Source organism: Camelus bactrianus, chromosome 12 (assembly GCF_048773025.1).
Source record: "Camelus bactrianus isolate YW-2024 breed Bactrian camel chromosome 12, ASM4877302v1, whole genome shotgun sequence".
NCBI lineage: Eukaryota > Metazoa > Chordata > Mammalia > Artiodactyla > Camelidae > Camelus > Camelus bactrianus.
The window spans coordinates 15,414,702-15,441,942 of record NC_133550.1 but is presented as its reverse complement, the minus strand read 5'-3'; the positions used below and the strand labels follow the sequence as shown (position 1 = coordinate 15,441,942).

At 45.0% G+C, this 27,241-nt stretch overlaps 1 protein-coding gene across 4 annotated transcripts in view; it reads left to right on the top strand.

Moving 5' to 3' along the window:
* Positions 1-17,908, top strand: part of SLC4A8 (solute carrier family 4 member 8) — a 94,727-nt gene extending 76,819 nt beyond the window's left edge. For all 4 annotated transcript variants that reach the window (XM_074374861.1, XM_074374862.1, XM_074374859.1 and 1 more), the window contains exons 19-25: positions 609-860; positions 3,661-3,729; positions 5,018-5,191; positions 7,368-7,505; positions 9,174-9,265; positions 11,275-11,370; positions 12,532-17,908. In XM_074374861.1, coding sequence (XP_074230962.1) covers positions 609-860; positions 3,661-3,729; positions 5,018-5,191; positions 7,368-7,505; positions 9,174-9,265; positions 11,275-11,370; positions 12,532-12,544 — 834 coding nt within the window. In that variant the 3' untranslated portion in view covers positions 12,545-17,908. The remainder of the gene's footprint in view (positions 1-608; positions 861-3,660; positions 3,730-5,017; positions 5,192-7,367; positions 7,506-9,173; positions 9,266-11,274; positions 11,371-12,531) is intronic.
* The last annotated feature ends 9,333 nt before the right edge of the window (positions 17,909-27,241 follow it).

The following is a 27,241-nucleotide window of genomic DNA, read 5'->3' as shown; positions in this document are numbered from 1 at the left end:
CACATGCTCTGGGTCATGCTTACCTTCCTGAGGTTCAGGTCAGGGCCTGGGCCACTGTTTTCTAGAGACAGGTCTTCTCCCCTTGATGTCCGTTACTGAGGTTTCCAGACTGAACCTTGAGCGCAAGGATCCTAGAAGGTAGGGTTGGTTCCAGTACATTTGTTAGTGAGAAGCTTCGTGCCTCATCTCTATTCCTTCCTTCCTTAGGGTAGGCAGCGTCCAAATTGTGGAATTTGCAAGGAATCGGGGGTGTTTGTAGGAAGCTATTTATCTCCAACTCCTGTAGGGTCTACCATCCAGAATGGTCAAGATGTGGTTTGGTTACTCTGCCAAGAAAGGATGAATCTTTAAATATGTGAGACTCAGGGTGAGATCTGGGGGCACCTGAATAAAAAAGGGATATTGGCATGTGTAGAACAGGCTGAGGTTTCTCTCTTTCTTCTCTGTTCCCTCCAAACCAGGAGGGGCTGGAAGGCTCTTCTGGAATCCCTGGATGCCTTCCTCCTTATCCATACATTCCTTCCTGCTTTGGGCGTGAGACTCTTGGCTCACTGTCCTGTGTTCCACTACAGCCAGCCCACTGAAACAGAGACTCTGTTTCCCCACAGAAAGGATGTGGCTACCACCTGGACCTGCTGATGGTGGCCATCATGCTGGGTGTTTGCTCCGTCATGGGCCTGCCCTGGTTTGTGGCTGCAACTGTCCTGTCCATCACACACGTGAACAGCCTCAAACTGGAATCTGAGTGCTCTGCACCTGGAGAACAGCCTAAATTCTTGGGTATCCGAGAACAGAGAGTGACAGGCCTTATGATCTTTGTACTGATGGGCTGCTCAGTCTTCATGACGGCTATATTAAAGGTAACCATTCATTCATTCATTAGGTAAATACTGAGTGCCTGATTTGTGCCAGGAATCCTGTTAGGTGCTGGGAATACAGTGGTATGACAAACAGATACACTTACGAATACCTGCCTTTATTCTAGTGGGATAAGACAGATTAGATGTAGTTAAGAAAGTGAGTTAAGAAAATAGACATAGTGATTACAGAATATGATTCATGATAGAAGGAAATCTATAGTGCTCTCTCTGGTACTATAGAGAATTAAGGGGGTGTGTTTTAGTTGGTATGGTCAGAAAAGGCCTCTCTAAGGAGATGGTCCTTAAGATGAGTTGGAGCCAGCCGTGCCATGGATAGTGGGAGACAGCATGGGGGCAAGGGAGAAAAGCAGTCTAGACAGGCCCCGAGGTGGGAAACAGTGACATGTGTTCTAGAAGACGTCAGGGCCATGTGGCTCAAGGGTGTTAAGGCAAGAGCGCAGTGAGATGAGACTGAAGAGTGAGCAGAGGCCGGTCATGCAGGACCTTGTGGACACTGGCAAAGGTGACCTTTGAAGGGTTTTAACTAGAGAGGGACGTGATTCATTTAGTATTTTGAAAAGATCTCTCTGGCTCATGTCTAGAGAATAAGTGTTTAGGGTTGAGGAAAAATAGAGGCAGAAAGACCAATGAGTCTCTTACAGGTGAGCAGTGATGGCAGCTTGGATGAGGAAGTTGGTAGTAGGGATGCATAAGAGGCCTGGCTTCTGTATATCTTAGAGGAGGTCCAGAGGTCTTACTGGTTGACTGGGTAGGGAATGGGGTGAAGAAAATGGAAAGATCAAAATGCCGGCTGGGTTTCTGACCTGACCGTCTGTGTGGTGAGTGACGGTGTTTAAGATGGAGAAGGCTGCACAAAGGAGGAAGTGATTTTGTGAGGGGTGGGCTGTGGTCAGACTTGGGGTGATGTGTCCGAGAGGCACCTGAGTGAAGAGGCTGGAGGAGGGTTCTGAACTGAAAACAGAAATGTGGGAGTCAAGAGCACAGAGGTGGTACTGAAAGCCAGGGGAGCAGCTGAGATCACTCAGGGAGTAGGGCAGGTGTAAGAGAGAAGTAGGACCACAGAGGACAGCAGAGTCGAAGGAGACCCAGGATGAAGGAGTTAGAGGAGGAGAGAGCAGCGAGAGTCAGAAGGAGCAGCAAGAGAGGGAGGCGGAGCCAGAAGTGTACGCTGTCAGGGAGGCCAAGCCAGGGGAGCCTTTCAAGGAGGAGGGGTTGGTTAGAAACCATCAGGAAAGATGAAGACTAAACCAAGGCCATCAGGTTTGGCAACATGGTGGCCTAATGTGACTTGACAAGAGCAGAGTCAGTGGAAAGATAGAGCAGAAGCCGGATTACAGGGGATGGCAGGGTAAACAGGTGGTGAGGAAGTAAAGGGAGTGTGGGCAGACAAGTCTTTCAAGAGGCTTTTCTGTAAAGTGGAACAGGAAAATGAACAGTGGCTGATGTGGGGTTAAAAGAGGATTTTTGGAAAGATGGAAGCTACCTTGAACATGAGAAAAAACATTTTGTAGGTGTAAGGCCTGCATCTGGGAAAAATGAAATAAAAAGGAAAGCTCTGTCACCAAGCCCCAGCCATTCTGGAGCACTTACCATCTCCCTTGCCTCCTTCCCCTCTTTTCGGTGAATCTTCAGTCACCTCAGCCTGCACTGCAAATGCACTTTAAGGGTAAGAATTGAGAGAGATTGGAAAGGATTCTGAATCATCTTCCTGGCCCCTTACTTTCCACACAATCTTGCCACCCCTCCTCATGACCCTTCCCCTTCCCTTCTCCATCCCCAGCCCTACCCCAACTCCCACCTCTGGTCTAGGTGCTATCTGGAGAAGCCCAAATGGCGCTGCTCCTCCAGGAATGTCATCACAAAGGCATGGTGGTGGCCATCTCCTGGCCTTCCTTTCACTGTCACAAGAGGATTCTTTTAGGAAACCATTCAATAATTCTTCAAACAAGGTTAGCACCAAATTGAGATGTCTGCTCACTCTCGAGCTGGAACAATGTAAAATCCAATGGTGATTTTCTAGCTTAAAGAAAAATTACATTTGGGAATTTTCTTTAGCCCTGGAATAAATGCAAGTTGAGTTTAGTCTTTGCAACGAGACTATCCTTGCCCTGATTCCATACACCTCATTTCTCCACCTCGTGGAGCTGCTCTGAAGATGATCTAAATTGATGTAATGGGATAAGCGTGTGTATTCACATGCAATATAATAATGTTGGTATTTCTCCCCAAATCATTCCCTCTTTGATAAGGCATCTCCCTACTCCTGCCCTCAGGTCTCTTTTTAGTAAAAAAGAAAACATTTTTAGTCCATGTTAAAATATACCAACTCCCTGAGGAGATGATTATGCAATTACAAAAGATTTAAAAGGTATCAGTTCTGTAAAAAGGTGTGTGTGTGTGTGTGTGTGTGTGTGTGTGTGTGTGTGTGCGCGCGCGCGCGCGCGCGCGCGCGCGCATGCGCAGATGTGCACGTGCGTCTGCCCATTTCCATAGAGGAGGAAGAGCCAGATGGGGATAAGATGTGAAGCCTGTGATTTAACCAGGACTGGATTACACTTATGTGTAATCATTTCATTTCAGAACAAAATGATTTTTATCATTGTCAGCTTCTGTTTTTGCTTCTACTTCTAAATCATATAAAAGCAGCAGAAACTAATGCAATGTTTATGCAGTGAATTTGTGATTTTGCTTCCTTCCTAGATACTTGAGAGTTTATATCATCTTGAGTGTGCTGTGATACCACATTTAATCCCTGGTCTTTCTGCCCCTTTGTCTCCAGTTTATCCCGATGCCAGTGCTCTATGGCGTTTTCCTCTACATGGGAGTTTCTTCACTGCAGGGGATTCAGGTATTGCGTGGTTCAGCCAGGCAGTGTCTCCTCACCGTGAGCTCATTTGTCCTGGCCTGGGAGGGACAGCTTCCTGAGGGAAGTACCAACCAGCTATTGAGAAACCACTTCCTAGTCTTGCTGGTTAAGCTATTTTAGACATTGCTCTGGACATTGGGCAGAATACAGTCATTTTGGCATGAAGATACGGAGACTTCCAGGGTGGCCTGGCTTAATGTCATGGTTCCAGTTATTCATTAATTACTCAACAGACATCAGGCATGTATTAAACACTAGATGCTTCATCAGGTGCTGATAAACTTAGATCCGAAAGGTTGGTCAAGAACCAAGCTGGCTTCCACACACCTGATGGCACTAGTTTCAGTGTCAGGCCAAAGTGCTGAAGCGGGGGCGGTTAACTGGGAGTTCACTGGTGAAGAGAGTGGGGAGTAGTGGGAGCTGCTCCAGGTGAGCAGATGTTACGTCTTGTCATACTTCCCTTTTCCCATCTGTCAACTCATTCCTCTGAGGCCTTTTTTTTAAAAAAAATATTTATTTATTTGGTGGAGGTGGTAATTAGGCTTATTCATTTATTTTAATGGAGGTACTGGCCATTGAACCCAGGACCTCGTGCATGCTAAGCACACACTCTACCACTGGGGTATACCCTCCCCTCCCTGAGGCCTTTGAACAGAGAAAATCAGGAGCTTGTCACTGGTAACTTGGGTACCCTGATATGATCACTTAGCTGCTGCTTCTACTGGTGGCTGGTTACTTTTTGTTTTTATGGAATATCTAGTAGTCATTTTTGTACACTGAATTCTAATGTGACTTTGGGCAGTTTATTTAATCTCTCTGGGTCTCTATTTTCCTTTTTATAATATAAAAGGAAAGTCATATTTTCTATATCCAGGATGTTATGAGGTTTCATTTATCTTTTTACAATAATGAAAGGCTCCAAACTCCTCTAAGAACAAATAAGAGATTTGATCTTTTAAGCAGAAAGATGCTATTGGCTTATTCTGTTTTCAACACTGCCTGAGAAAGGTCTCTCTCAGGAGCTCCAGTGTGGGATAGGAGAAAGAAATCTGAGCCTAGGATTAGAAAAGATGGATTCAAATTTTGACTCTGTCACTTACCAATCCAGGCCACATTCCTTGTTCTGTGACTCAGTTTCCACTTCTGTCCAGTGGAAATAGTATCCCCCAACTTTCAGAGCAGCAGGTGATGTAAGAGACGTGAATGAGCCTAACAAGGCTTCTGACCCAGAGAAGCCCCCTGAAAATAAATGGCAATTCCCTCCCTTCAGTTCTTTGATCGCCTGAAGCTGTTTGGGATGCCTGCAAAGCACCAGCCGGATTTCATCTACCTTCGGCACGTGCCGCTGCGCAAAGTGCATCTCTTCACCCTCATCCAGCTCACCTGCCTTGTGCTGCTCTGGGTCATCAAGGCATCTCCAGCCGCCATCGTCTTCCCAATGATGGTGAGTTTAAAAAGGTATCAGTAGTTTTTAAAATAGGGATAAAATATATATAGCATAAAACTTACCATCACTGTTTTTAAGTGTACGATTCAGTGGCATTAAGTACATTCATGTTGTTGTTACAACCATTACCACCATCCATCTCCAGAGCTTTCTTCATCTTGCAAAACTGGAATTCTGTGTCCATGAAACAGTACTTCCCCATTTTCCCCTCCCCTCAGCCCCTGGCAACTACCATTCTAATTTCTGTCTCTATGAATTTGACTCCTCTGTGGACTTATGGGAGTGGAATCCCAGTATTTGTCCTTTGGGGACTGACTTACTTCACTTAGCATAATGTCTTCAAGGTTAATCCATGCTGGAGCATGGTGGGTTGTTTTGGATAACAGCCATCCTAATGAGTGTGAGTTGGTATCTCATTGTGGTTTTAATTTGGTTTTGATTTCCCTAATGAAGTTGAGCATCTTTTCATGTGCTTTTTGGCTATTTGTAAATCTTCTTTCAAGAAATGTCTATTCGAGTCCTTTTTCAATTTTAAAATAAAGTGGTTTGTGTTGAATTTTAGGAGTTTTCTTTATATTTCTGGATATTAGTCTTTTATTGATGATGAGTTTTTCTTTTTCGGTTGGTCTTTGGAGGAGCAGCATTATTTTGGGGACCTTGAAGTGTGGATGCATGTGTGTAGTAGTTTACCCTGTTTATTTATTTATTTGATGTTTAGTTGATAACAATGTTGTGTTAGTTTCTGGTGTACAGCATAGTGTTTCAATTATATATGTATAATATATACATATATATGCTCTTTTTCATATTCTTTTTCATTCTAGGTTATTACAAGATAGTGAATGTAGTGCCATGTTTATTTTTAAGGCTACCAGTCTGCCTGCCTGTCTGTATTTCTTTCTCTCTTTCTCTTTCTTTCATGACTCTGGCATGGTGAGGATTCATCATGTTTGTGATAATTTGCATATTACCTCAAAGCAATATAGTTCCAATTTAGAATTTATTGCAATCAAAAGTGTCTACAGTGGTGGAAATGCACTGTTTTTGGCCACTGGGAGAGATGAAGAGGTTGGTCTAGCACTGATGAGCAACTGGAACCATCATTACCTCTTTAACTAAAGCAAGGGCTTTGGAAAGGAGATTGGGAAAGCTGAACGGGGTGGTGCCACAGGTGACAAGCTGTTTCCAAAAATGAGGATGATGGTGAAATTCTTGTCACCTGACCACATCTCTGTTTCATCTTCTCTTGATGCCTTCCTCTCTCTGGCTCACTCTGTGTCATGAGGATGCTGAAAATTCAGTGGGCTGTTTGGAAGTTAGCCAAAGGGTGGGCCTCAAGAGGAAAAAGGCCACGAGGGTGATGTTTAGATACTTTTGAACTCTCTTACTCAAGGGTGAGGGAACTAGGGGGTTCTTTTCCCCTAATCTCCTAGATCTATACCTTCCTGATGAGTTTCTCGATTTTGTCAGAATACACTTAGGGTTCTGCATTTGGATGTTATGTTCAGGGGCTGAGTGTTTGGTTAAAGAAATAGCAAATTCCTGGCAACTCCTAGAAGGGACATTATCAATTTTGGATTTATTGGGAAAGTGGTCATTGAAATTAAGGAGAAATGTGGTGGAATTTATTGTCTGATTTACCTCATTCCTTGTCCAGTCAGATTTAGCTGTAACACTAGTCAATCCAGGCAGGTCGTTCCGGGTTACTATTGGTTCTCCTTTGGGTGAAATGGCCCTTAAGGGGAAAAAGTGGAGCAGGTGAGATTCCTGGTCATTTCTGTTGAGGAAATTAACTGTCAGGTTTCAGGCAAGTCACTTTCTCTCCCTGGGACTGTTGCCTCATATATAAAATGAGTGTCAAGCCAGGCCAGAGGGCAGAGACAAAAACCACTCAAGGTCCAGAGGATTTCTCTTTTCAGTGAGGGAATTATATTAGTTCAGTTAGGGAATTAATAAGTTGTAGGATTGTTATGATGATAGTTAAATAAAATATTGTCTATAAGACACTTAGTATCTGGTACAAAGAGAGCCTCAATAAAAGGCAACTATTATGATTATTATGAGTTTGATTTTGCTTGAAATGTCCTTCCTATTCTGCTGCAAAAATAAGACTTTGCTTTAACACCAGGAAGGAAATGAGCCCCTTTAATTGACTTTCTTTGTTTTTCTTTAGGTTTTGGCCTTGGTCTTTGTCAGGAAAGTCATGGATCTCTGTTTCTCTAAGCGAGAGCTGAGCTGGTTAGATGATCTCATGCCTGAAAGCAAAAAGAAGAAGTTGGACGATGCCAAAAAGAAGGCCAAGGAGGAAGAGGTCATAGTTCTTGCACCAACTGTACACTCTGGGGCAGCCTCAAATTACAGAACATAGGAAAGGCCACATGAAAAGTCAGCATGTCTGGAGTCCCAAGGGTTATATTTAGGAGCTGGGAGGATTACTCCAAAGATACTCTCAGCCCATGTCTGTCCTTCATTTTCAGACTTGATAACCAGTTGTTTTTCCCTCTGTCTGCACTCTACTCATCAGGTTCACACTTCAAATATGAACATAGAATCTGCTCTTATTATCAGATCTAATAGTTCATGTTCTCCCTGAAGGCCTGATTTGACAAGTATACAAACCCTATTGTTTTCTGAGAGTATTTGTTAGGTACCTAACTGCGGATGGTGCTGTGATTCCCACAGAGAACGTGTGCTGGCCTTTCTGTCCTGCCCCATTTCCCTCAGCACTTGTGGTCTGCCATTCACACAATGGACCCTCAGTCAGTGGCCCTACATGCAAAGAATGGGTGTGTGGCAAAATGAAAATACCAGACTGAGAAATGAGTGAGCCTGAAAGTGTTTCCAGATACAGTTAGTGCCTGAAACAGTGTCCTTTGAAATTCATTTTAAAGGGTTTTTTCCCTAAAATCTTGAGCTTTAAAAATCTTGTATTTTTTCTAGCTTTATTGAGACATAATTGACATACATTGTGTAAGTTTAAGGTGTACCACACAATGATTTGATACATGTATATACTGTGAAATGATTACCACAGTAGGGTTAGTTAACACATCTGTCACCTCACACGTAGTCACATTTGTGTGTATGTGTGGTTGGAACTTTAAATATCTAATCTCTTAGTGACTTTCAAATATCCAGTACAGTATTGTTAACCGTGGTCACCATGCTGTGCCTTCCATCCCCAGTACTCATTCATCTTGTTGACCACCTTCACCCATGCACACCCCCTACCCCTGGCAACCACCACCCTGTTCTCTGTGACTATGAGTTCAGTTGTTTTAGATTCCATATGTAAGTGAGATTATTCAGTGTTTGTCTTTCTCCATCTGACTTTTTTCACTTAGCATAACGCCCTCAGGTTTCATTCGTGTTGTTGCAAATGTCAAGATTTTCTTCTTTTTTATGGCTAAATAATATTCCAGCGTGTGTGTGTAATTTATTATGGAACATTTCAAACATATGCAAAGGTAGAAGGAACAGTCAGTATTCACACTTCCCCAATTGCCTTTTTATTATTTTTAACCATCTGTTTGAATCAGGATCTAAATAAGTTCCATATATTGCAATTGGTCAATATGCTTCTCAAATCTATTTAGGGGTTCCCCTTCTGTCTTTTTTTCTTTTTGTTGGAGTAACTGGGTCTTTGACTTAGAGGGTTTCCTGCTATTTAGATTTTACTAAATATGTCCCTTTGTATCATTGAAAATGTTCTTCTGTCCTCTATATTTCCAGTAAATCAGTAGTTGTATCTAGTTTATTCAGATTTGGATTCTTTTTAAAAAATATTATCCCATAGGTACAGATATTGGATTGTCTCTTTTTTGTGTTTGCTGAGTCAAATCTATAAAATAAAATAATTACACTCTCATAATAAACGTGAGAGAAAATCAGGTAGAAATTATGGTGATTGAAAAATGGGCTGGTGTAGACTATTGGTTTCACTTGGTTCAAGATAAAATAATGTCTCCTTTTCTTCCAGGAGGCTGAGAAAATGTTAGAAATTGGGGGAGACAAGTTCCCCTTAGAGAGCAGGAAGTTACTAAGTAGTCCTGGAAAGAACAACAGTTTCAGGTAAAACTCCCGAAACACTAAGATGTTGACTGTTTTGGTTATTCTGTTAGCGCTCTGGCTTCATGTGGTGCAGGGGGTGGTGGTACAAACGCAGCTGCTGGTGCAAAGAGCTGAACATTCAGCCTCCCGATTCCAGCCTGTGGAAACACCTCTTCCTTTCCTAGTTTGCTGAGGGCCTGCTGTGCGCCAGGCACTGTCCCAGGTGCTGGGAGTCAGGGAGGACGGAGGCAAGGGAGCCCGTGTACCCAGCGCCGTCTCCGTGCTACAGGGTTTACCGCGTGCTCTCATTTAACCTGCACAACAACTCTGTGATAGAAGTCTTATAATCCACTCCTGTACAGTGAGGAAACTGGGGCTCGGAGGGTTTTAGGTAATTTGCCCAAGGTCTCAGTGTTTCTGAGTAGAAAGTTTAAGGTTCAAACCCTAGTCTTTATATTTCTCAAACCAGTGCTCCCTCTGCCTTTCTCTGCCACCTTCCAAGATGAACAGGATGATATAGTCCTTGTTTCTCAGCCTGGTGGGCATGAAATTACCATGCTTATGTCAGCCTTCCATGCTGGGCAGAGACAGCCCCTTCCAGCTTGGCTCAAGGCGCCTACAGTCCCAGGAGCCAAGGGGGAACTGAACTGGTTTTCCCCAGATTCCTTACTTCTGCCAGTGATCTTAGCCCTTTGGTCAGTTAAACCTGTTGCTCACCACAAATCACAGGAAGCTAAATTGGTCCACTTGTGGTCTCATTCCGGCCTTTTGTTTCCACTTTGGAAGAGGAACACGTAAGCTGAAAGAAGCCCAGAGGTGGGGAGGGGTCAAAAGAGGAAGAGAGAGGGGATCTGGGTCACCTTGATCCTGGGTAATTTACTGCTGAATTATTGAATTGATTGTGGTTTATCCTGAGGGGGAGATGAGGAAAGTCTTTTCTTTGGTATTTGTTTGTTTATGACAGCTAAAATATTACATATTTAAAGTGTGCAACATTATATATGTAAGTAATTATTACAGTTAAACTAATAACATATCCATCACCTGCTATACTTACCATTCTTTTTTATGTATAGTGAGAATACTTGAGATCACTTTCTTAACAGATTTCAAGTGTACAATACATTACTATTAACTATAGTCACCATGCTGTACATTAAGTCTTCAAAACTTATAACTGAAAGCTTGTACCCTTTGATCAATATCTCTGCTTTCCCCCCAGCCACATTCTACTTTCTGTTACTATGAGTTTAACTTTTTTGAAACTGACCCCAAAGAAATGGAATCTTTAGTCCTTAATAAACTTTCCACATGTTGTTATGGAAGGAGCCATAAGCTTTGCCTTCTCTGGCGGCAAAGCAGGGGCAATGTTCCTTCTCTAGCAGATGCCGCCTCCTCTCTTGGCCTTGTAAAAGGAAAACAGTCTGGCATGTCGGAAACTCCAGAGTACTTGGGCTCGAGGAGACCAAGGATCAGATTCAAGGTCTCGATTCTCCACTTACTGACGTTTGACCTTGGATGAGCTCTTAACCCTACAAGCTTTGGTTTCTATACCTTCAAAATAAGGATGTTAATAATCTCTGGTGCTGTGATATTAAGACAATATATTGTAACAGTCCTCTGTAAACTACAAGTGGAAAAGATTTGGTCACCTAATTGAGAAAATGAACAAAGAGGGCTTAGCACTGTGCCTGGCGCACAGCGAGTGCTCCGTAAGTTGTAGCTCCTGATGCTCCACTGCTGGCATCGTAGCGCTACCACCAGCATCCTCACAGGGGCCCTTCAAAGGAGAACAGAGTCATGGGTCAGGGTTGGCTGCTACCCACACCCCAGCCTGGGCTTCGGCACTACCTCGCGGACCCTCTTACCTCTCAGCATCCCAACCATCTGGTTCCTGGTGCTCCTGAGAGCTGAGAGACAAGCTCCCTCAGACCTCGTCTTTTCCCTTCTGGTGGGTGGTTCTCATTATAGACTGAGATGTGTATCATATTTGTTTGTCTGACATTTACTGTCCTAAGCCTTGATTTCAGATGTGACCCCTCTGAGATTAATATATCTGATGAAATGCCTAAAACCACGGTCTGGAAAGCTCTCAGTATGAATTCGGGAAACACAAAGGAAAAGAGGTAAAGAGAATTATAATTGCTGGTATTTATTTATTTATAGCTTTTAAAAATAGCAATCATGTTGAAAGTAAAAGATATTTTAGTTGTAAAATTGAATATGTTTATTAAATACCACATTTAGGACTGCTGCTAACCCCACAAGAATAGCTCTAAGCCTCAGAAAAGTAAAAATGTTTTCTAACTATTTGAGCAGATACAGTGTTTTGAGCTGCACATTTACACAGGCCCAAAGTCAGGATGGAATTATTTAGGGATGTAAATTTGCTTTATCTATTTTGTTCCTGTAATCCTCTCTCTAGTTCCCATTTCAAAATCTGTAGAGCATCTCTCTGGTTGCTGCAACCACACAAACTGGAAAATCCTTAGAATATTCAGATGTTATTAATAATACTGATACAGACTTTAACCTCTTTAACTTGTTCCATAATGGGAATTGTTATCAAGTAAAGATTTTGAAATATTAAATTGTAACTGTTTTCTTATTTTGGAAATTAAATTTTGAATATCATTTGTAAGTCACATAGATCAATTTTAATCTGGTTAATGAAGAAAATGGAAATACTTGAGACATTTTTGCCTGCACTGAGGTAGGCTATGCACCCAAATTACATGAAAATTTTGGTCCAAACACAAAGTCATCAGATAACTGAAGGCAAAATCTTAGGTCTTATTAAAAGCAACTTTTCTAGTTTAAAATAAAAGAGCAGTAGGCTAGGTTGGGAGACCTGGCCTAGTTATTAATTCCATGTGTAACCTGGCAGACCACTGTTTCTGGCACTCAGTTTATTCAGCTGTGAAATGGGAGTAATAATTACTAACCACCTCACTCATAAGGCTGCTCTGAGGAGAAGCTGATGTGTTTCAAAAAGTCACAGCCACCAGTGGGTAGTAGTGGTGGGTTATTTCTTCATCGAATGGGTTAAAATAAATCTGTGCTGAGTGTGAGTGAAATATAGAATCTTGTTGCCTTCAGAGGAAAATCCAGGCAGCTGTTGAAATGTATAACGCACATGGTTATTTTTAGTTGAGAACTAGTTTACTTGTAAATGAACTTAAAATATAGCCAGATCCAAATTGTGGTGACATCTTCAAAGAATTGTGTTAAAAAGCAGGAATGAATCATGTGTTCCCTGTTTGTCTAATTGTAACACTTTTATTCAGTCTCTTCAACTAAAAGTCTTTGCTGGGATGGAGGATTTGGGCCATGAGGTGCCTCAGGGAAGTTCTGGTTACAGAGAAGATGGCGAGTCCCGCAGAGAAGAAGTGCGCCTAAGTCTGGCCCTGTCCTTGGTCCTGTCCGAGCCATGCCGAGCATTCAGTTGTTCGTGGTGTGCCTCGGGGGCCTCGCCTGGAGTGAGCGTGGAAGCAGAAGACCACTCCCATTGGTACTTCTCCTCTTCCTCCTCTTTCTCTTCAGAGCTGCCATCATTGAAGACCTAGCTTCCCATTTTCCAGACATTTTCTCTGAAACCCTCTGCTGGCCTGCTGAGCCATATGTATCCATTCCGCCACTGAGGATTTCTTCAATGAGCTTCCACTTCCTAAAGGACGGAGTGGGGGAGTGGGAAGAGAACAGAGAGTAAAGGAGAGCCTCTCCAGCCCCATAGTGACTGCAGGCTCCCGGGCAGCCCTGGGCCTGGGTTTGGCTGCCTGCTCTGGGGGATGCTGGTCAGCCCCAGAGGCTGTCAGGAGGGTCTGCTCTTAGGTGGGTCAGCACCCTGGGCACTGGCAGTGCCCACCTACATAGCCAGAAGATGCTTCTGATCCGGGTATATCTTCTTCACTCCTTAGCAGCAGCCTGCACAACTCAGCGAGCACCTTGGATGATGAAAGGGCCAAGGGCGACATTGGAGTTGCTTAGCTTGGACAGGAAAAGGCTCCAGGGAAAATCAATAATGATGAGTGAGGATGAGCAGCTCCTCTTGGTTTCGCTGATAGAGTAAGAGAACACATCTGAATTGCTACAGAAGGAATTAGTTTAGACACCAGGAAGGACTTCCTACATAGCCTGAAGACTTGTCATAGTGTCTGCTTTCTAGTTACCTGGGAAAGGTTTGATGCTAGCTGTTGGTGAGTAGAAAGGGATGTAAGGTGTTTTTATTGGCCATGTTGTGGAAACACCATGTCTGGCTGCTGTCTCTAGAGGACACATTCTGATTCCATTCCTGGAGAGACCCAAGTGCTTACGTAATGTCTCCTTAGCTGCCTTAGTAGCAAAGCATCATCAACTCAACGGCCCAAACCACCTTCACCATCATGGATTTTCTTGTTGACAAATCCCCTGACTTTCAGGTGTAAAAAGCCACACTGGGAGATGAACTTTAAGTGGTGAAATTAGTTTTGGTATTTAGTTTAAAACTATATTTATAGTTTCTGTCTTCTCTTCTCTGTTGCAATGAATACCAAGGGTTTGGGCTCCATCATGTATAGACTTTCCCTTCCTTTGTACACAGAATGTGATTAACAAGTGTGTCCGTACCCAGGGAATCTGATCATATCAGTTTCTATCCCAGAAAATATTTGTACAGTGTGGCCATCCCCTGGTGTGCTCCCCATTCATAGGTGAGGAGTTGGCTACATAACATTATTGATTTTGCATTCCTGAGACTCTGAAAATATATTAGTGTATTCTAGCCTCACTCTAAGAATCTTTGATATTGAAGGAATCCTGCATTTCTTTCATATTTCCCTATCTCTTAAAGCCACAATTATTTTAGTTTACAGATGATTTTCAAAATATTTAACAACTAGTACTGGATGGACACCAACCACTCAGAACAGATACCTGCTGTAAACAAGCAGTACGTATGGCACCAGTGCCTACTGGCTGAACGTCACTCTGCTTTCAAATATTAAAATGATACCCCTTTGGATTGTGGCTATGGTTCCTGCTTGTCTGATTTCCACTCACAAGGCGGTTTTAGGGACAGCCTCTTCTTCCGTTCACATGGTGCAGACAGGAACAGGCATGCTTCTTGAACTATATGGGCATTAAAATCTTTGTGAGCCAAAGCTTCACATTTTATCACTTTAGGATAAATGTAATCATTGTACCCATTTACCTACCTAATTTAGAAAAATCAAAAGGCAGCCTGTCAATGGGAAAAGCTTTCTTGCCGACTCCTCCGGCCCTCTGTGGCTGCTTCCTTCAGCTTACCTCCTTTTTCATCTTCTCTGTTCCCTGAGAACATCCCCCCATCCTTCCACCGTCTTGCCCCTCGCACCTCTCCCTGCCACCTCAGTGTAGGGAGGGTGGCGACTGCTTCACCTGTTCCCCTAGCCTCAGCATGGCTGTGAGAAATGTAACAGGGAAGAATCCATCATTCTGCAAATCTAGGTGACAGCGTCACTCAGAAACATCTCTCTTCTGATGCACTGACGTCTTGTGATGCCCTGTGCTGCCAGCTTCTTGAGCGTGGGGAGCCTGTCTTTGTTAATCCTGTGGAGTGCACTTCCCAAGCCAAACCCTCCCAGGTTACTGCGCCTGAGGAATGTTAGCTACTTTGGAAGGCTCTGCCAGGCTTCTTTAGGCTCTTAGGTTTTCCTCAAACAATAGCTCACCTCCTTTGTGCTGCATCTCGGTGGTAGGAATCATTCCCCATTCTTCCTCTTTTGTCTTTCCCAAGTCCCACCCAACACTCAACCCCAGTCCTAGCTGCTTCCCTGCTCAGGTCTGTGGCTGGTGACTATCGGTGGCTGAATCAAGCTAGGTGGCATTTAGGGTATGAAACTGGGAGTTGTGGTGACACAGCAGCCACGTGTGTGAATGTGTGTACGTGTGATTGTGTGTTTACTGAGATCTCAGGAGATTTCATTTTATTAAACAGCCTTGTGCACCTAAGCTGTGGGGACATCAAAAGAATATGATCCATCTCCCATCTAGGGCTTCCCTTCTCTATTCTGATGGAATAGCTTGAGGGCAAATACAGGTAGATTAGTTTTAGGGAAAAGTATATAAGCTCAACATTAAGGAGAAACTGGTTTGGGGTAGAAAGCAAGGCGTGTAGTTAGGTAATTTCCGGGCACAGGCTCGCTTGGTCCAGAGAAGTAGTCTACCTCTTGTGACAAGGGGAGATTTCAGGAGTAGTTTGAGCATTGGCAGGCCAATACCCTGGTAGGCTGGTAGTGTAGAGGTAGGAAGGGAGGGAGACCAGGGATTTAAGGCAGTCATGGTGAGTTGAATCTTGGGTCAAAGGGAAGAGCTGTCATTGCTAAGCTGGCGGGTTACTTCCTAGCCCATGACTTAGGGAAGGGTTAGTCTAGAGAGAAGGTGAAGATGAGCAAATAAACGTTGTGAAATTGCCAAATATGTGTGGTTGCGTAAAGTGCAGGCTAGCCCTTTGTAGCTATATATGATTTCAAACTGCTGGTGATGGGGTTATCAGGAGCTCTGGTCTTTCCTGCACTCAGCTCCTATTCCCATCTCCTTGTTCACAGAACTTTGCCTTTGGGGTAGAGAGGTAGGGAACCATATATTTTCAAAAGATGTTATAAGTAGTTGCTATCTCTAGTTCTCTGGGGTGTGACTGGCTTTTAAATTAGTCATAAATGTTTGATAAAAATCTGATTTATGCTAAGTCTTAGGTTGACATCTCAGGCTATGACAACTGTGACCTTCAAGAGGTCTGTGCTTTGGGGAATCTGTGGTTTCTGGTCATGCAAAAAAGACAGTTCCCAGTTCTACTTTATCTCCTACATACTCAATGTTCTAGACGTTCCTCTTAGTAGAGGAATCAGTAATTCTCCCTGTATCTTCTCTGTCAATTTCAGTGTCCATGTTCAGAGTCTCTGCATTTTCCTGAAGTGTAGGAGAAGGCTTGCCCCCAGGGCCCCCGGCTTTCACCTTAACTAGCATCAGAAATACTATCCTGTATGTTCTCTATGCTACTTCATCAGCTTCTCGAAATGTCTTCATTTGCAGGAGAATTAGCACCTCCTCCAAGGACTCTTAAGCGATCTTCGCTAGTTCATTCCTACATTTTCCTCTGACTTCTCAGGTTCCCAAGCCCATCCTGGCAGGACATTCAACACACATTGGATGTTCTCAGCCTTCTTGACTTTCTTTTAGTTGTACCTGTCAGGACCCCTCTGTAAGGCAGAAATCCTTCCTGCCGGCCCTGACTGGCCAAATGCCACATCATCTGAGTTCTGCCCCCTTTTACTGACTCAGCTTTTCCAAACCTCTCTCCCCTCCTTTCTACCTTTTCCTCCATCTTTCAAGTTCTCCTTGGAGGGAAGAAGTTCTTGGTCAGAGGTCCTAATAACCACCACCAGTTGGGGGTGGCGAGAGAGGTGGGGAGGCTGGACAGTTCTGTGGGCTTTTCCAAAAGGGGACTTCATGGTTATTGGCCTTATTTAGGATGAGGGATTAAGGAGTCTCAAGGCCTCGGGCTCATCCATATTTCAGTGTAAACAGGAAAAAAACAAAAACAAAAACAAAAACAAAAACTAAACCTCCAAAACCCAAATAGAAGGGTTTTTTCTACCAGATGCATTCTTTATGATTCTTGGTTCCCTTGGGGTCTTACATTAATTTCAGAGAATGGATAGTTGGCTCCATTCACATTTCTTTTCCAGAAAGGAGGCTAATTTTCATAACCAAAGGAGGTGTGAACTTACTATATCATTGCTTGAAGCTTGAAAAGAGGAAAGGAGTGTTACATGAATCTTCTCAATAGGAAAATTCAGAAAGTGGAATGATTTACCCGCAGGCATAATTCTTTTAGGAGATTCTGTGCTCAAAGGAAGTGGAAGAGTTTCTGATCCTTCTGAAAAGAAACGGAAGAGCATTTTCTTAAACCTAACCCACTTTCAGCACTGGAGAATACAGAATTTTGCTTCTAGCTGATGGTATTAATATTTCTGAGAGACAGAGCGCGCCCACCCACAGCCCCTTTTGGAGCCCAGCAGAAATCAGCAGAGCTTGGGTTCTCTTAGCAGGTTTGCAGTTGACTCCAACATACAGGTTTCTCACACGTGCAATAACGTTGGAAACAGAAGTTCCAAACTGAATGTGCAATTACTCCTTTTGCAAAAGAGGCCAAAATCCTCCTCCCAACTCCTCTCTCCCATATTTACTCCTCCAAGATGATAAGCCTCCCTCTCGTTTATCTGTGTCTGTCTGTCCGATTGGTTTGATACGGCTGCCCTCTGAAGCAAATGGTGTCAGGTGGAGAGCGGAGCAACCTTCCCACGGAAGGGGACAGCTTGAGGTGCTGGTACATTTCCCTCGTTTTCTATGTTCTTCTTTCTAGTAGGTCTCATGTAGAGATAGAGATATTTTTGTTTTAGAGATTCCAAAGTATATATTTTTAGTGTAAGAAATGTACCCTCTCCACACTCCACCGTGTAAATAGAACCGAGAACAGATGTGTCGTTGTGATAGTCCCCTAGTGATCTGTGGTAGGAATAGGACCCCCTCCCTCACCGCCAAGTCTCACAGTCTGCGTCTGGGAACCAGGCAAGGTGGCGGTGTCACCTCTGCCTGCCCAGACCTTGCTGTGCTCAATGGGTGAAAAATAAAATCTGTGTAACTGTTCATACCTGTGGTGTTCTTTAAGCTCGAAACACGGCGCTAAGCCAAGGTGACTATCTTCCAAACTTGAGAAGGTGAGTTATGAAGATGGGGAGAGAGGAGTGTGGGGTCTGCTGAGCGTGTCTGAAGAGGAGCATGTGCACGTCCTTGGTGCAGACCCTGCACAGTCCCTGGGCAGAGCCACGGAAGCAGGCTGGAGGGCCCTTTCTTTGGGGACTGCTTAGACTGGGTGGGGGCACATGATAACATGAAAAGAAAGCCCCTTTTGAAGATATAACAAGGCTGATGAGACCAATTGCTAGTATTTAAGGACTCTCCACTGCCTAGAAATCCAGATTTTAAAAATTGGCTGTCACTCCCGATTTTTTTAGTTTTGGGGGAGGTGGGGGGTGCTCCATTTCTCTTCCTCTTAAATGCAGTTGTTGCAAGAATGGAGAAGAGGGGAGCAATGGAGGAAGAGTAGAGAGGCGAGTGAGGGGGTGAAAGGCAAGGGCAGGGGGAAAGCCAATCAGCAAGCTTTGTGGAGTGACTTAAAGGGCATCAGCTAGGAGCATCCTGAGCACAGCACAGTGTGAGTGTTCTATTAAGAAGAGCCAGGACACATGGGCTATGGATATGGAATGAACTAGCTCTGAGGCCTTTTGCTATCTTTTGGCTATAGACACATTATGTCATTTTGTCTCACAGAGAGACATGCTTATATCGCATTGAGTACTGGGTGGTGTATGGAAATGTTCCTGTGCAGGGAATGGAGGCAGTTTTCATCCTGTAAGTAATGAAAAGTGCTTAGGACAGTACATGGCACAAAGTAAGTAACAAGAAATCTGGAGATGGGTGGTTCCTGGGCTAATGGAAGCCACTACATCAGAGCTCTGGTCAGATTCTCTGCAGTTCGTTTGGTTTTCCCCCTCATAGTCACAAGATGGCTGCAGAAGCTCCAGGGATCATGTCAATCAGCAGAACTCCCAAATGCAAGCGAGGGTGAGGGGGCATTTCTCTCACTTCTCCCTCTTTCTCTTAAAGGGGATAACCTCTCCCAGAAGGTACCCCCCACCTCACATGTCATTGTCAGAACTGGGTCATATACCCCTCTCTAAGATGGCAGGATGGGATGGGATTACCTTGTTTGGCTTGGATCAATTGAGCTTCATCCTCCAGAGTTGGGCCTATTATCCTTGACCACATTGCTGCTCTAATACTTGTACGAAATTAGGATTCTGTTAGCAAGGAATTCTGTTACCAATGCAGGAGCTGTAAGCCATTAAATATCCAAAAGTGTTTGCCAGAAGGACCCAGGAAAGCCTGAAGCAGGTAAGGCTGGCCCCTCCCTGCGTACCCTCTGTGCCTCCTCTGGGAGCAGGTCAGCCCCTCTCCTGCCCTTCCGGTCCTTGGGCTTGCAGCTGGGTGGGGGAGTGGACCCCTGGGGTCAAGGGAAAAGAGGTCACGGTCATTGTAACCTTTGTGTGGTTTATAGGTATAACTTGGGAAGGAAGAGGCCTTGCTGGGACTTCCTGGCCTCAGCCATGCTCTCCAGCTCAGTTTCACCTGAGCCTTCCATTTAGGGCTGTAGGGTGCTAGCCCAGTGGAGGACCATCAATGCCTCCCTCAGCCGTGGATGTTTGGGATACATTCCCTGGGTGCAGAGGGGAGAAGTGATGAGCATAGGGCATTCCTAAGCCCCTAAAGGGTAATGGCCATTTCTCTCTTATTACCATAGTGCCCAAAGCCCCTCCCCACACCCAGAAATTATACTATCACCTGCTTTCCCTAATAGACACAGTGAGTACAGAGAAGACACAGACCCTGACAACTCAAGCAAAATAGCAGTAAGTTTTCTAGTAACTTTGAGCTGTGATTCTAGCTCTAATTTTGAGTGGTAAGAGGCTCCACGTCCTCTTTAACAGTTCTGTCATCACTATCATCACCATCACAGGCTTTTCTTGGGCATTTCATAATCTCCCATGCAGGTCTGATGTGCTCACTGGAGAATCACTGGCAATAGTAACCAACATCTGTTAAGTGTGAGTGACGTGCCTGGCTAAGCACATCACACATATGTTACCTGACCCTCACAGGACATGGAATGGGTACTAATGAGGACAACTGAAGCTCACACAGATTACATTGCTGAAGTTCACACAGCTGGAAGAGCAGAGACTTGAGTGAGCCCATGTCTGTGCGTTTGGAATCTGTGCCCTCAGCTGCCACTCTTTACTGGCTGCATTAGGTTCCCGCCTCGGGTCTGTGTCTAAACACGTGCCCTTGAAGACCCAAACAAACATTCTCTAATGAAAACATACAAATGGCCAATAGGCACATGAGAAAATGCTCAATATCACTATTAGAGAAATGCATATCAAAACTACAATGAGGCATCGACCTCACGCTGGTCAGAATGGCCATCATTCAAAAGTCCACAAACTATACAAGCTGGAGAGGGTGTGGAGAAAGGGAGCCCTCCTCCACTGCTGGTGGGAATGTAGTTTGGTGAAGCCATTATGGAAAACAGTATGGAGATTCCTTAAGAAACTAAAAATAGACGTACCCTATGATCCAGCAATCCCACTCCTGGGCATATATCCCGAAAAAACTCTTATTTCGAAAAGGTACATGCCACCTCATGTTCATAGCAGCACTATTTACAATAACCAAGACATGAAAGCAACCTAGATGTTCATCTACAGATGACTGGATAAAGAAGTTGTGGTGTATTTATACAATGGAATACTACTCAGCCATAGAAAAAAATAAAATAATGCCATTTGAAGCAATATGGATAGAACTGGAGATCATCATTCTAAGTGAAGTAAGCCAGAAGGAGGAAGAAAAATACTGTATCACTTATATGTGGAGTCTAAAGAAATGACACAAATGAACTTATTTACAATACAGAAACAGACATAGAAAACAAACATGGTTATCAGGGTAGAAAAGAGAGGGGCTTGAGGGATAAATTGGGAGTTCAGGATTTGCAGATACTACTGTATATAAAAGAGATAAAAAAGATCCAACTGTAGGGCACAGGGAACTATATTCAACATCTTATGATAGCCTGTAATGAAAAAGAATCTGAAAAGGAATATATATATGTATAACTGAATCACTATGCTGTACACTGGAAATGAACACATTATAAACTAACTACTTCAGTAAATAAAACACACACCCTGGTGTATACAGAAAAGGGACAGACTGAGAAACTCATTATAGAAATGTGCAATTAGAGAACATACCAGTTACATGACTCGTAAACAGCAGGCAAAGTTGAGAAAACAAACAAAAATTCAGTGTTCCAGAAAGAGTGCCTATGATATGGCAGGTATGCAATGTTTTTTTTTTTAACTAAATGGCCAAGGAAAGTGCTCACTTCTCCTGAGCAATCCTGGAAACGTTTTTAGGATGCATTGTTAAGATGTGAAGAACTCAAACACTGATCAAATATTTGGGGAACCTGGGTAAATAGTTGTTGATGGCCTAATTGTTTCATCATAATCCACTGCACCCCTCTCCCTGCCTTTGGCTCAAGGGAACGGTGGTTTCACCGTACCTGACAGTGGTCAGACCACACAGAGAAGTGTATCCACTGTGTCCTCTTCAGAGGCTGTTGGGAAAACAGACAAGGAGGAACATTAGAAGAAAGTGGAGGAGAGAATCCTCACTCTGATCCTGAGAGCTGGGTTTATCTCATCTTTGTCCTCAAAATTCACATGTTAAATGTCTACCTATGAAGGTGGGTGGTAAATGAAAGTTCTCAGAGGACCTACAGTGAGACCCCTATCAAAAATAAGACAGCATAGGCAAAGCACAGTGGTGAGGACTGTGGGTTCTGTGAAATGTGGGAGGAGAGCCTTTCAGAGCCTCAGGTGGTCAGGGAGACCTCCAGGGATCATACAGGATTGGAGGCGAGAAAGAAGAGGGTGTATAGATCAGGCCCCAGAGGCAAGAGTGCTAACAGAAGGTTCTGATGACAGTGAATTTGACTGGTTTGCCTGCAGTTAAGGGTTTTGTGTAAGAAAGCAAGTGTATATAAAATTGGAAACAGGAAAGAAGACTTGGAATGCCAGGTTAAAGAGAACTTCCCTATACGTTCCAAGCCATTATCACAAGGGAGATGTATGCTGGCTGATGTTTGGGGCAAATTCATCTTGTGGCAGTTGAGGAAGACTAAGAAGAGGGGAAAACAGTGTGGGTGGGCCCGGCATGAGATGGTGAGGCTCTGGAGCAGGGTGGCATCAGTGGTGATGGAGAGGAAGGGCAGATGAGGGAGACGGACTGAGGAAAAAAGTGGCCGGATGTGGGGGAAACACAGGCGGAGTGGACATCACTCCAATGTCACAGGGAAAAGCTTTCATGCAGAATAAAGAGTAAACTCATTTGACAGAGCTCCAGAGGACATAACCAGGGCCAGCCGCTCTTCTAAGGAGGCAGATTTGGGCTCCAGGTTAGGAATCCAGAGCTAAAGCTGATCAAGAATGGAATCAGCTGCCCCAGGAGCCAGTGAGTGCCCAGCTCGCAGGGGTGCAAGGTGGACACCTGCCAGGAGTCTGCAGGTGTGGGAGGATGGATGTGAGGGCCCGAGACTCAGTGACAGGGAGAGGGAGGGTGCTGCAGACAGACGACATCTCCTGGGGGGAGGAGGATGAGAGATGGGAGGGTGGTGACGAAGGAGTGGGTGGGGAACAGATGTCTAAGTCGAGTGGAGGGAGCAAACAGTGCAGGAAAGAGAATGAGTGGGAGGCAGTTGTCTGCTTCTGCGGCCGAGCAGGAGGATGAGGGCCTCAGTGCTTCGAATCCCCGCTGCTCTGGAGCTGGGTCTTTGGGTTATGTGGGTCCTGGATGATGTGGGTCTAGGTTAAAAGATTGGCATTCCATAAGGACACAAGAGGGTACTTTCCCAACTGCCTCCTGCCCTCTGCTACCATAGGACCTCCAGACCCCCTTAAACCCCCTGGGGCCAACTCGTATCTGCTCATGAACACAGTGACCTCTGTGACAACCTCCACATCCATGTTCCACGGCCACTGCTGATCAAGATCCTGCTACCACCACCAACCCCGTCACCCCTGCAGACGTGCTGTGCTGATCCACTCTGCACTGGGCCAGCACCCTTGTGTGCTGTTGGCACTGCCTCCCCTGGGCCCTCGAAGCAGCAGCACCAAGCTGCTCACTCCGATCCAGGGGTGAGGAGCCTTTTCTCCCAGTGTTGAGACACCCTCAGCCAATAGGTTCCCAAAGCTAAATGTCCTTCGTTCCTCCAGTGGCCAAAGGAAGAGCATTCATTACAAGGTGGCAAGTGCCTGGAAGGCCCAGGTCACACAAAGAAAGGGACTGAACAGGTTGACCCCTACTAATTCCCTACCCTGGTCCAATCAGCTGTGTCCAAGGTCAAGGTCATGTGCACAGCGGAGGCCATGAGTAGGGGTTGCTCCTAGTAGGACCAGCATCACTGCTCGTGCAGCATCTCTAACATAAAAAGCTACCATATTTTGAGTGCTCAGGACGTGTCAAACGCTAGGCCAAGTACCTTAAATGCATGTCATTAACTCTCACAACAACTCTTTGAGGTAAGCATTGTTACTCCTTTTTTATGGGTGTGGAAATTGAGGTTAAGAAAGGTAAGTCACTAACTAGCCTGATGATGTGTAGCCAGTGGGTGGCAGAGCTGGGATTCAAACCCAAATCTTTCTGAGTCCAGAGCACATTCATGCTCAAAACCACATCCTCACTCATTGTTCTCACCACACTGGTTCAGCCTGGCCAGTTTCTAGGCCAAAATGACCACTTTGAGGGCTGAGTAATTTGGTTTGTTCTTATCTATACTGACTTACTTACTGATTCAAGAAATAAAAATGGTGCACTTACTCCAAGCCAGGCACCGCCCCTAGTGCTTGGGACACGATGGAGAATTAACTCATGGGACTTCTAGTCCAGAAGGGAATGACATGAATGAGCATCATACATTAAGGCGGGGGAGGGGGAGTAGGAACTGATCTCACCAACAGGATGGGCAGTTTGGAAAACTTTCATAAGGCACCCCCAGCCTCCTGGTTGTCACATGGTCCTGGGAAAGGGGAAGTCAGGAGATAGGGTTCTGGTCCTGCCTCTGCTGTTTCCTAGCTTCATTTCCGTTCTCTGTGCTTCAGTTTCTTCATCCGTACAAACAAGGGGTGGTGTTTAGATGGTTTCTTAACTCTCTCCAAGTTTGATGTCCTCTGAGTCTATAATGAGGGTAAAAATTGCTTGGTAGGATCCACTCTGGCTTTAGGCGTGGTCAACCAGAGAACCACAGAGTGGGTACAAGCCTGGATGACTGGCCAGGTGTGAGTCTGGGGAATCCTGTTTAGAGGACAAGAGACATCAAGGAGGGTGGAGTCTGGAATCCAGTGAGTGAAATACTGCAGCAGCTGCTCCAGGGGGAAGAAGTCCCTTGCAGGACCCAGACCTTCAGGGACCCTGTGAGGGACAGCCTGGTGCCTATGTTCACATATGGTCTCCCGGAATTGGCATATTGACTGTGATGAAAATCCAAAATAAAGGGGGAGGGTATAGCTCAAGTGGTAGAGCACATCTCTAGCATGTACGAGGTCCTGGGTTCAATCTCCAGTCCCTCCTCTAAGAATAAATCAATTAACCTAATTATCTGCCCCCCCAAACCTACATAAATAAATGTCACTGTTCAAAACATAAAAAATTTTTTAATTCAATTTTAAGAGGCCCAAAATAAGGGACTTGTGTCCTCTGATCTCCTGCCTGCAAAAGGGAGCACAAATCTATTCATATCATTACAAGGTCACAGACTCAGCTTTGTATGGCTTTTAATGGGTTATTGGAAAAACTCTAACCAGAGGGAAGCTGTGGTATGTTACTGTAGTGATAACCACACTTCCAGACAACACTGTGACCTTCCATAATGAGAATTTATTGGCTTAAAGAGTATGGCAATTGGTAAGTCTCTTAATACAGTTATCTGCTGTCCCCAAATGTATCAACTGTATATATTCCCCCAGCAGGGGGCGGGCACGCCCATTTTGCTGCAGTGGGGTCATAGTTTGGAACTACTTGGTTTGGGCTGAGTTGAGATGGTTGGACCTCCCTGGGCAGGATCATAGGATCGCCAGCTTGGTCTCCCCATCAGACTGGTCACCTCCCAACAACAGGTCGGGGTAGCCCAGATTCTCCATCAGCCCCACCCCCACCCCAGGACTTAGAACCTATACCAAGAATCACAGCTCTTTCCTAGTCCAGATAAACTGACAGATGCCAGGCTGGGGGAGGGCCTCCTCCAGACACCTCAACATTGAGAAAAGAAAGAGTGGGTTCCCTACTGCCCCTGGGATTGGAATGCTTGGGGTGGATAAGTTTGCCAACCCTCTTTGGACTTGGTCTGCTGGTCTCACTCGGTGAGGAGAACGGAGACAGGGCTGCCGCTCCTGCCCTGGGGTTTCCGAGGGTCAGTCTGTGTGTTCAGGTACAAGTTGCCCTGAAAGGTGCCCAGCTCGGAGGGAGAATGGGAGCTGGAACCCAGATCTCACTCCAATCACCTGCATTTGGGTGGGGGAAGGAGAAGGAGAAGTTTTTTCAAATTTGCACAAAAGCGCCCTTTGGGCTGTTGGTGGCTCTGGGTTTCCTAAGCTCCTGCAATTGCATCTGTCACCCCCTTAATCTATTCTCCCTTGCCACATGCCTTCTCACCCGCCGAAATGTGATTCTAGAAACTCATGATCTGCCCTTGGGTGTCTCTTCGTGAACTGTTTCTGTCCTCATTATTGCTCTAGCTCACTTCTCAGACTTCAGACTGATTCTGTCACCACTTTCTTGATGACCTGAGCTGAGAATCAATATATCTGGGGAAAGCCTGGCTTCAGTGAAAGCAAAGTGCCAGAAGCATTAGCAGGAAAGATCAAGAATGTAGTGAAGGATGTTCTTATGAGAAATGCAGTTCCTAAGGACATAAGGAAAGGGATTGGTTAGGGAGAGGCCAAGGAGGACATGAGCCTGGGTTGGGAGGGCAGAGCTAATGGGCATACGGGAGGAAGAAAGCTCTGGATCCAGAAGGGACTCCAGGAGCAGAGCTGGTGGTGTCTGCCGCCCTCCCAGGACTCGCAGCCTGTGGCAGGAGCACGGCAGGAGCTGCAGATGGGGGTGTGGGGTGGCGGTGGTTAACATCTCTGAGGTGCCTAGAGCAGCGTCTGGCACACAGTTGCTGCCATTTCAGTGTCTGAGAAAGAAATATGGATACAGTGTTATATTCTGTGGCTGTTCTTTATCTCAGAAGGCATACTCGTTTCAAACAAATCTCCAGTGCCTGGGACAAGCCACAGGAGGTCCCTAAGCATCTGCAGAGCAGGTTCAAAGGGCAGAGCTGCTTGAATGGTAGGTGCTTTCTCACCCACATCTTTATCATCTTTATTCCATGGTCCTCGCTTTTCCCTGCCCACCCTTGGAACAGAGTCTCTCAGAAGACTCCTTTACCTCCCCAGGTCCAAAAAACTGGCCCGTAACGAAACTAGACTGTAAACTTTTTGAAGACAGGGACGACTTGTGTTCATGTTTGCATTCCCAGTGAAGCACTGCACCTGGCACTCAGGAGATGCTTGTTAACTCTTTGTGAAACAAACGTCTAGCCCAATTCTGAGGCAGAAATAGCCAGCAAGTATATACGAATCAGGTACAATGATGTTTACGGAGAAGCTGGATCAACACCAAATAGATTAATTACAGAACAGCCTCAGCTAGGTCCATGTGGAGGGTCTGATTATTGGTGTCTGTGCAGAATGGTTAACTCAGCAAGTCTGAGTTGCTCAAGCCTTGCACATTTCAAAGAAAGGCCTGTCTTCAGGACTGGCTCTTGACCTGGCTCCTAGCAGATGGGCTTTGAGAGCTTGGAATAGCCTGCTTGATAAAAGTTTTTTCCCAGTGTCTGAAGCCTTGGGCCACACTGTCCCAGTCTGACCAGATAGTTTATGCTAACAATGTGACTTTTGGTGAATGCCTGTTTTTGCTTGTCTGAGGCCCTGTGCCATGTATATCAGTTTGACCCCTAGAGGGCAGAGAGCTAGAGACTGGCTAGCTAAGATCAGCCACTGGGCACTGTATGCCTACCTGACGAGCCCCCAGTAAAAACCCTGGACAGTAAGGCTTGGATGTGCTCCTCTGGTTGGCAATACTTTGCATGTGTTGTCACACGCAGTTTCCGGGGAAATTAAGTGCATCCTCGTGTAACTCTTCTGGGAGGGGACCCCAGCAGGTTGAGCCTGGTTTCTCCTGGACTTCACCCCATGCTCTTTTCCCCCTTTGCTGACTTTAATATGTGTCCTTTTGCAGTAATAAACATAA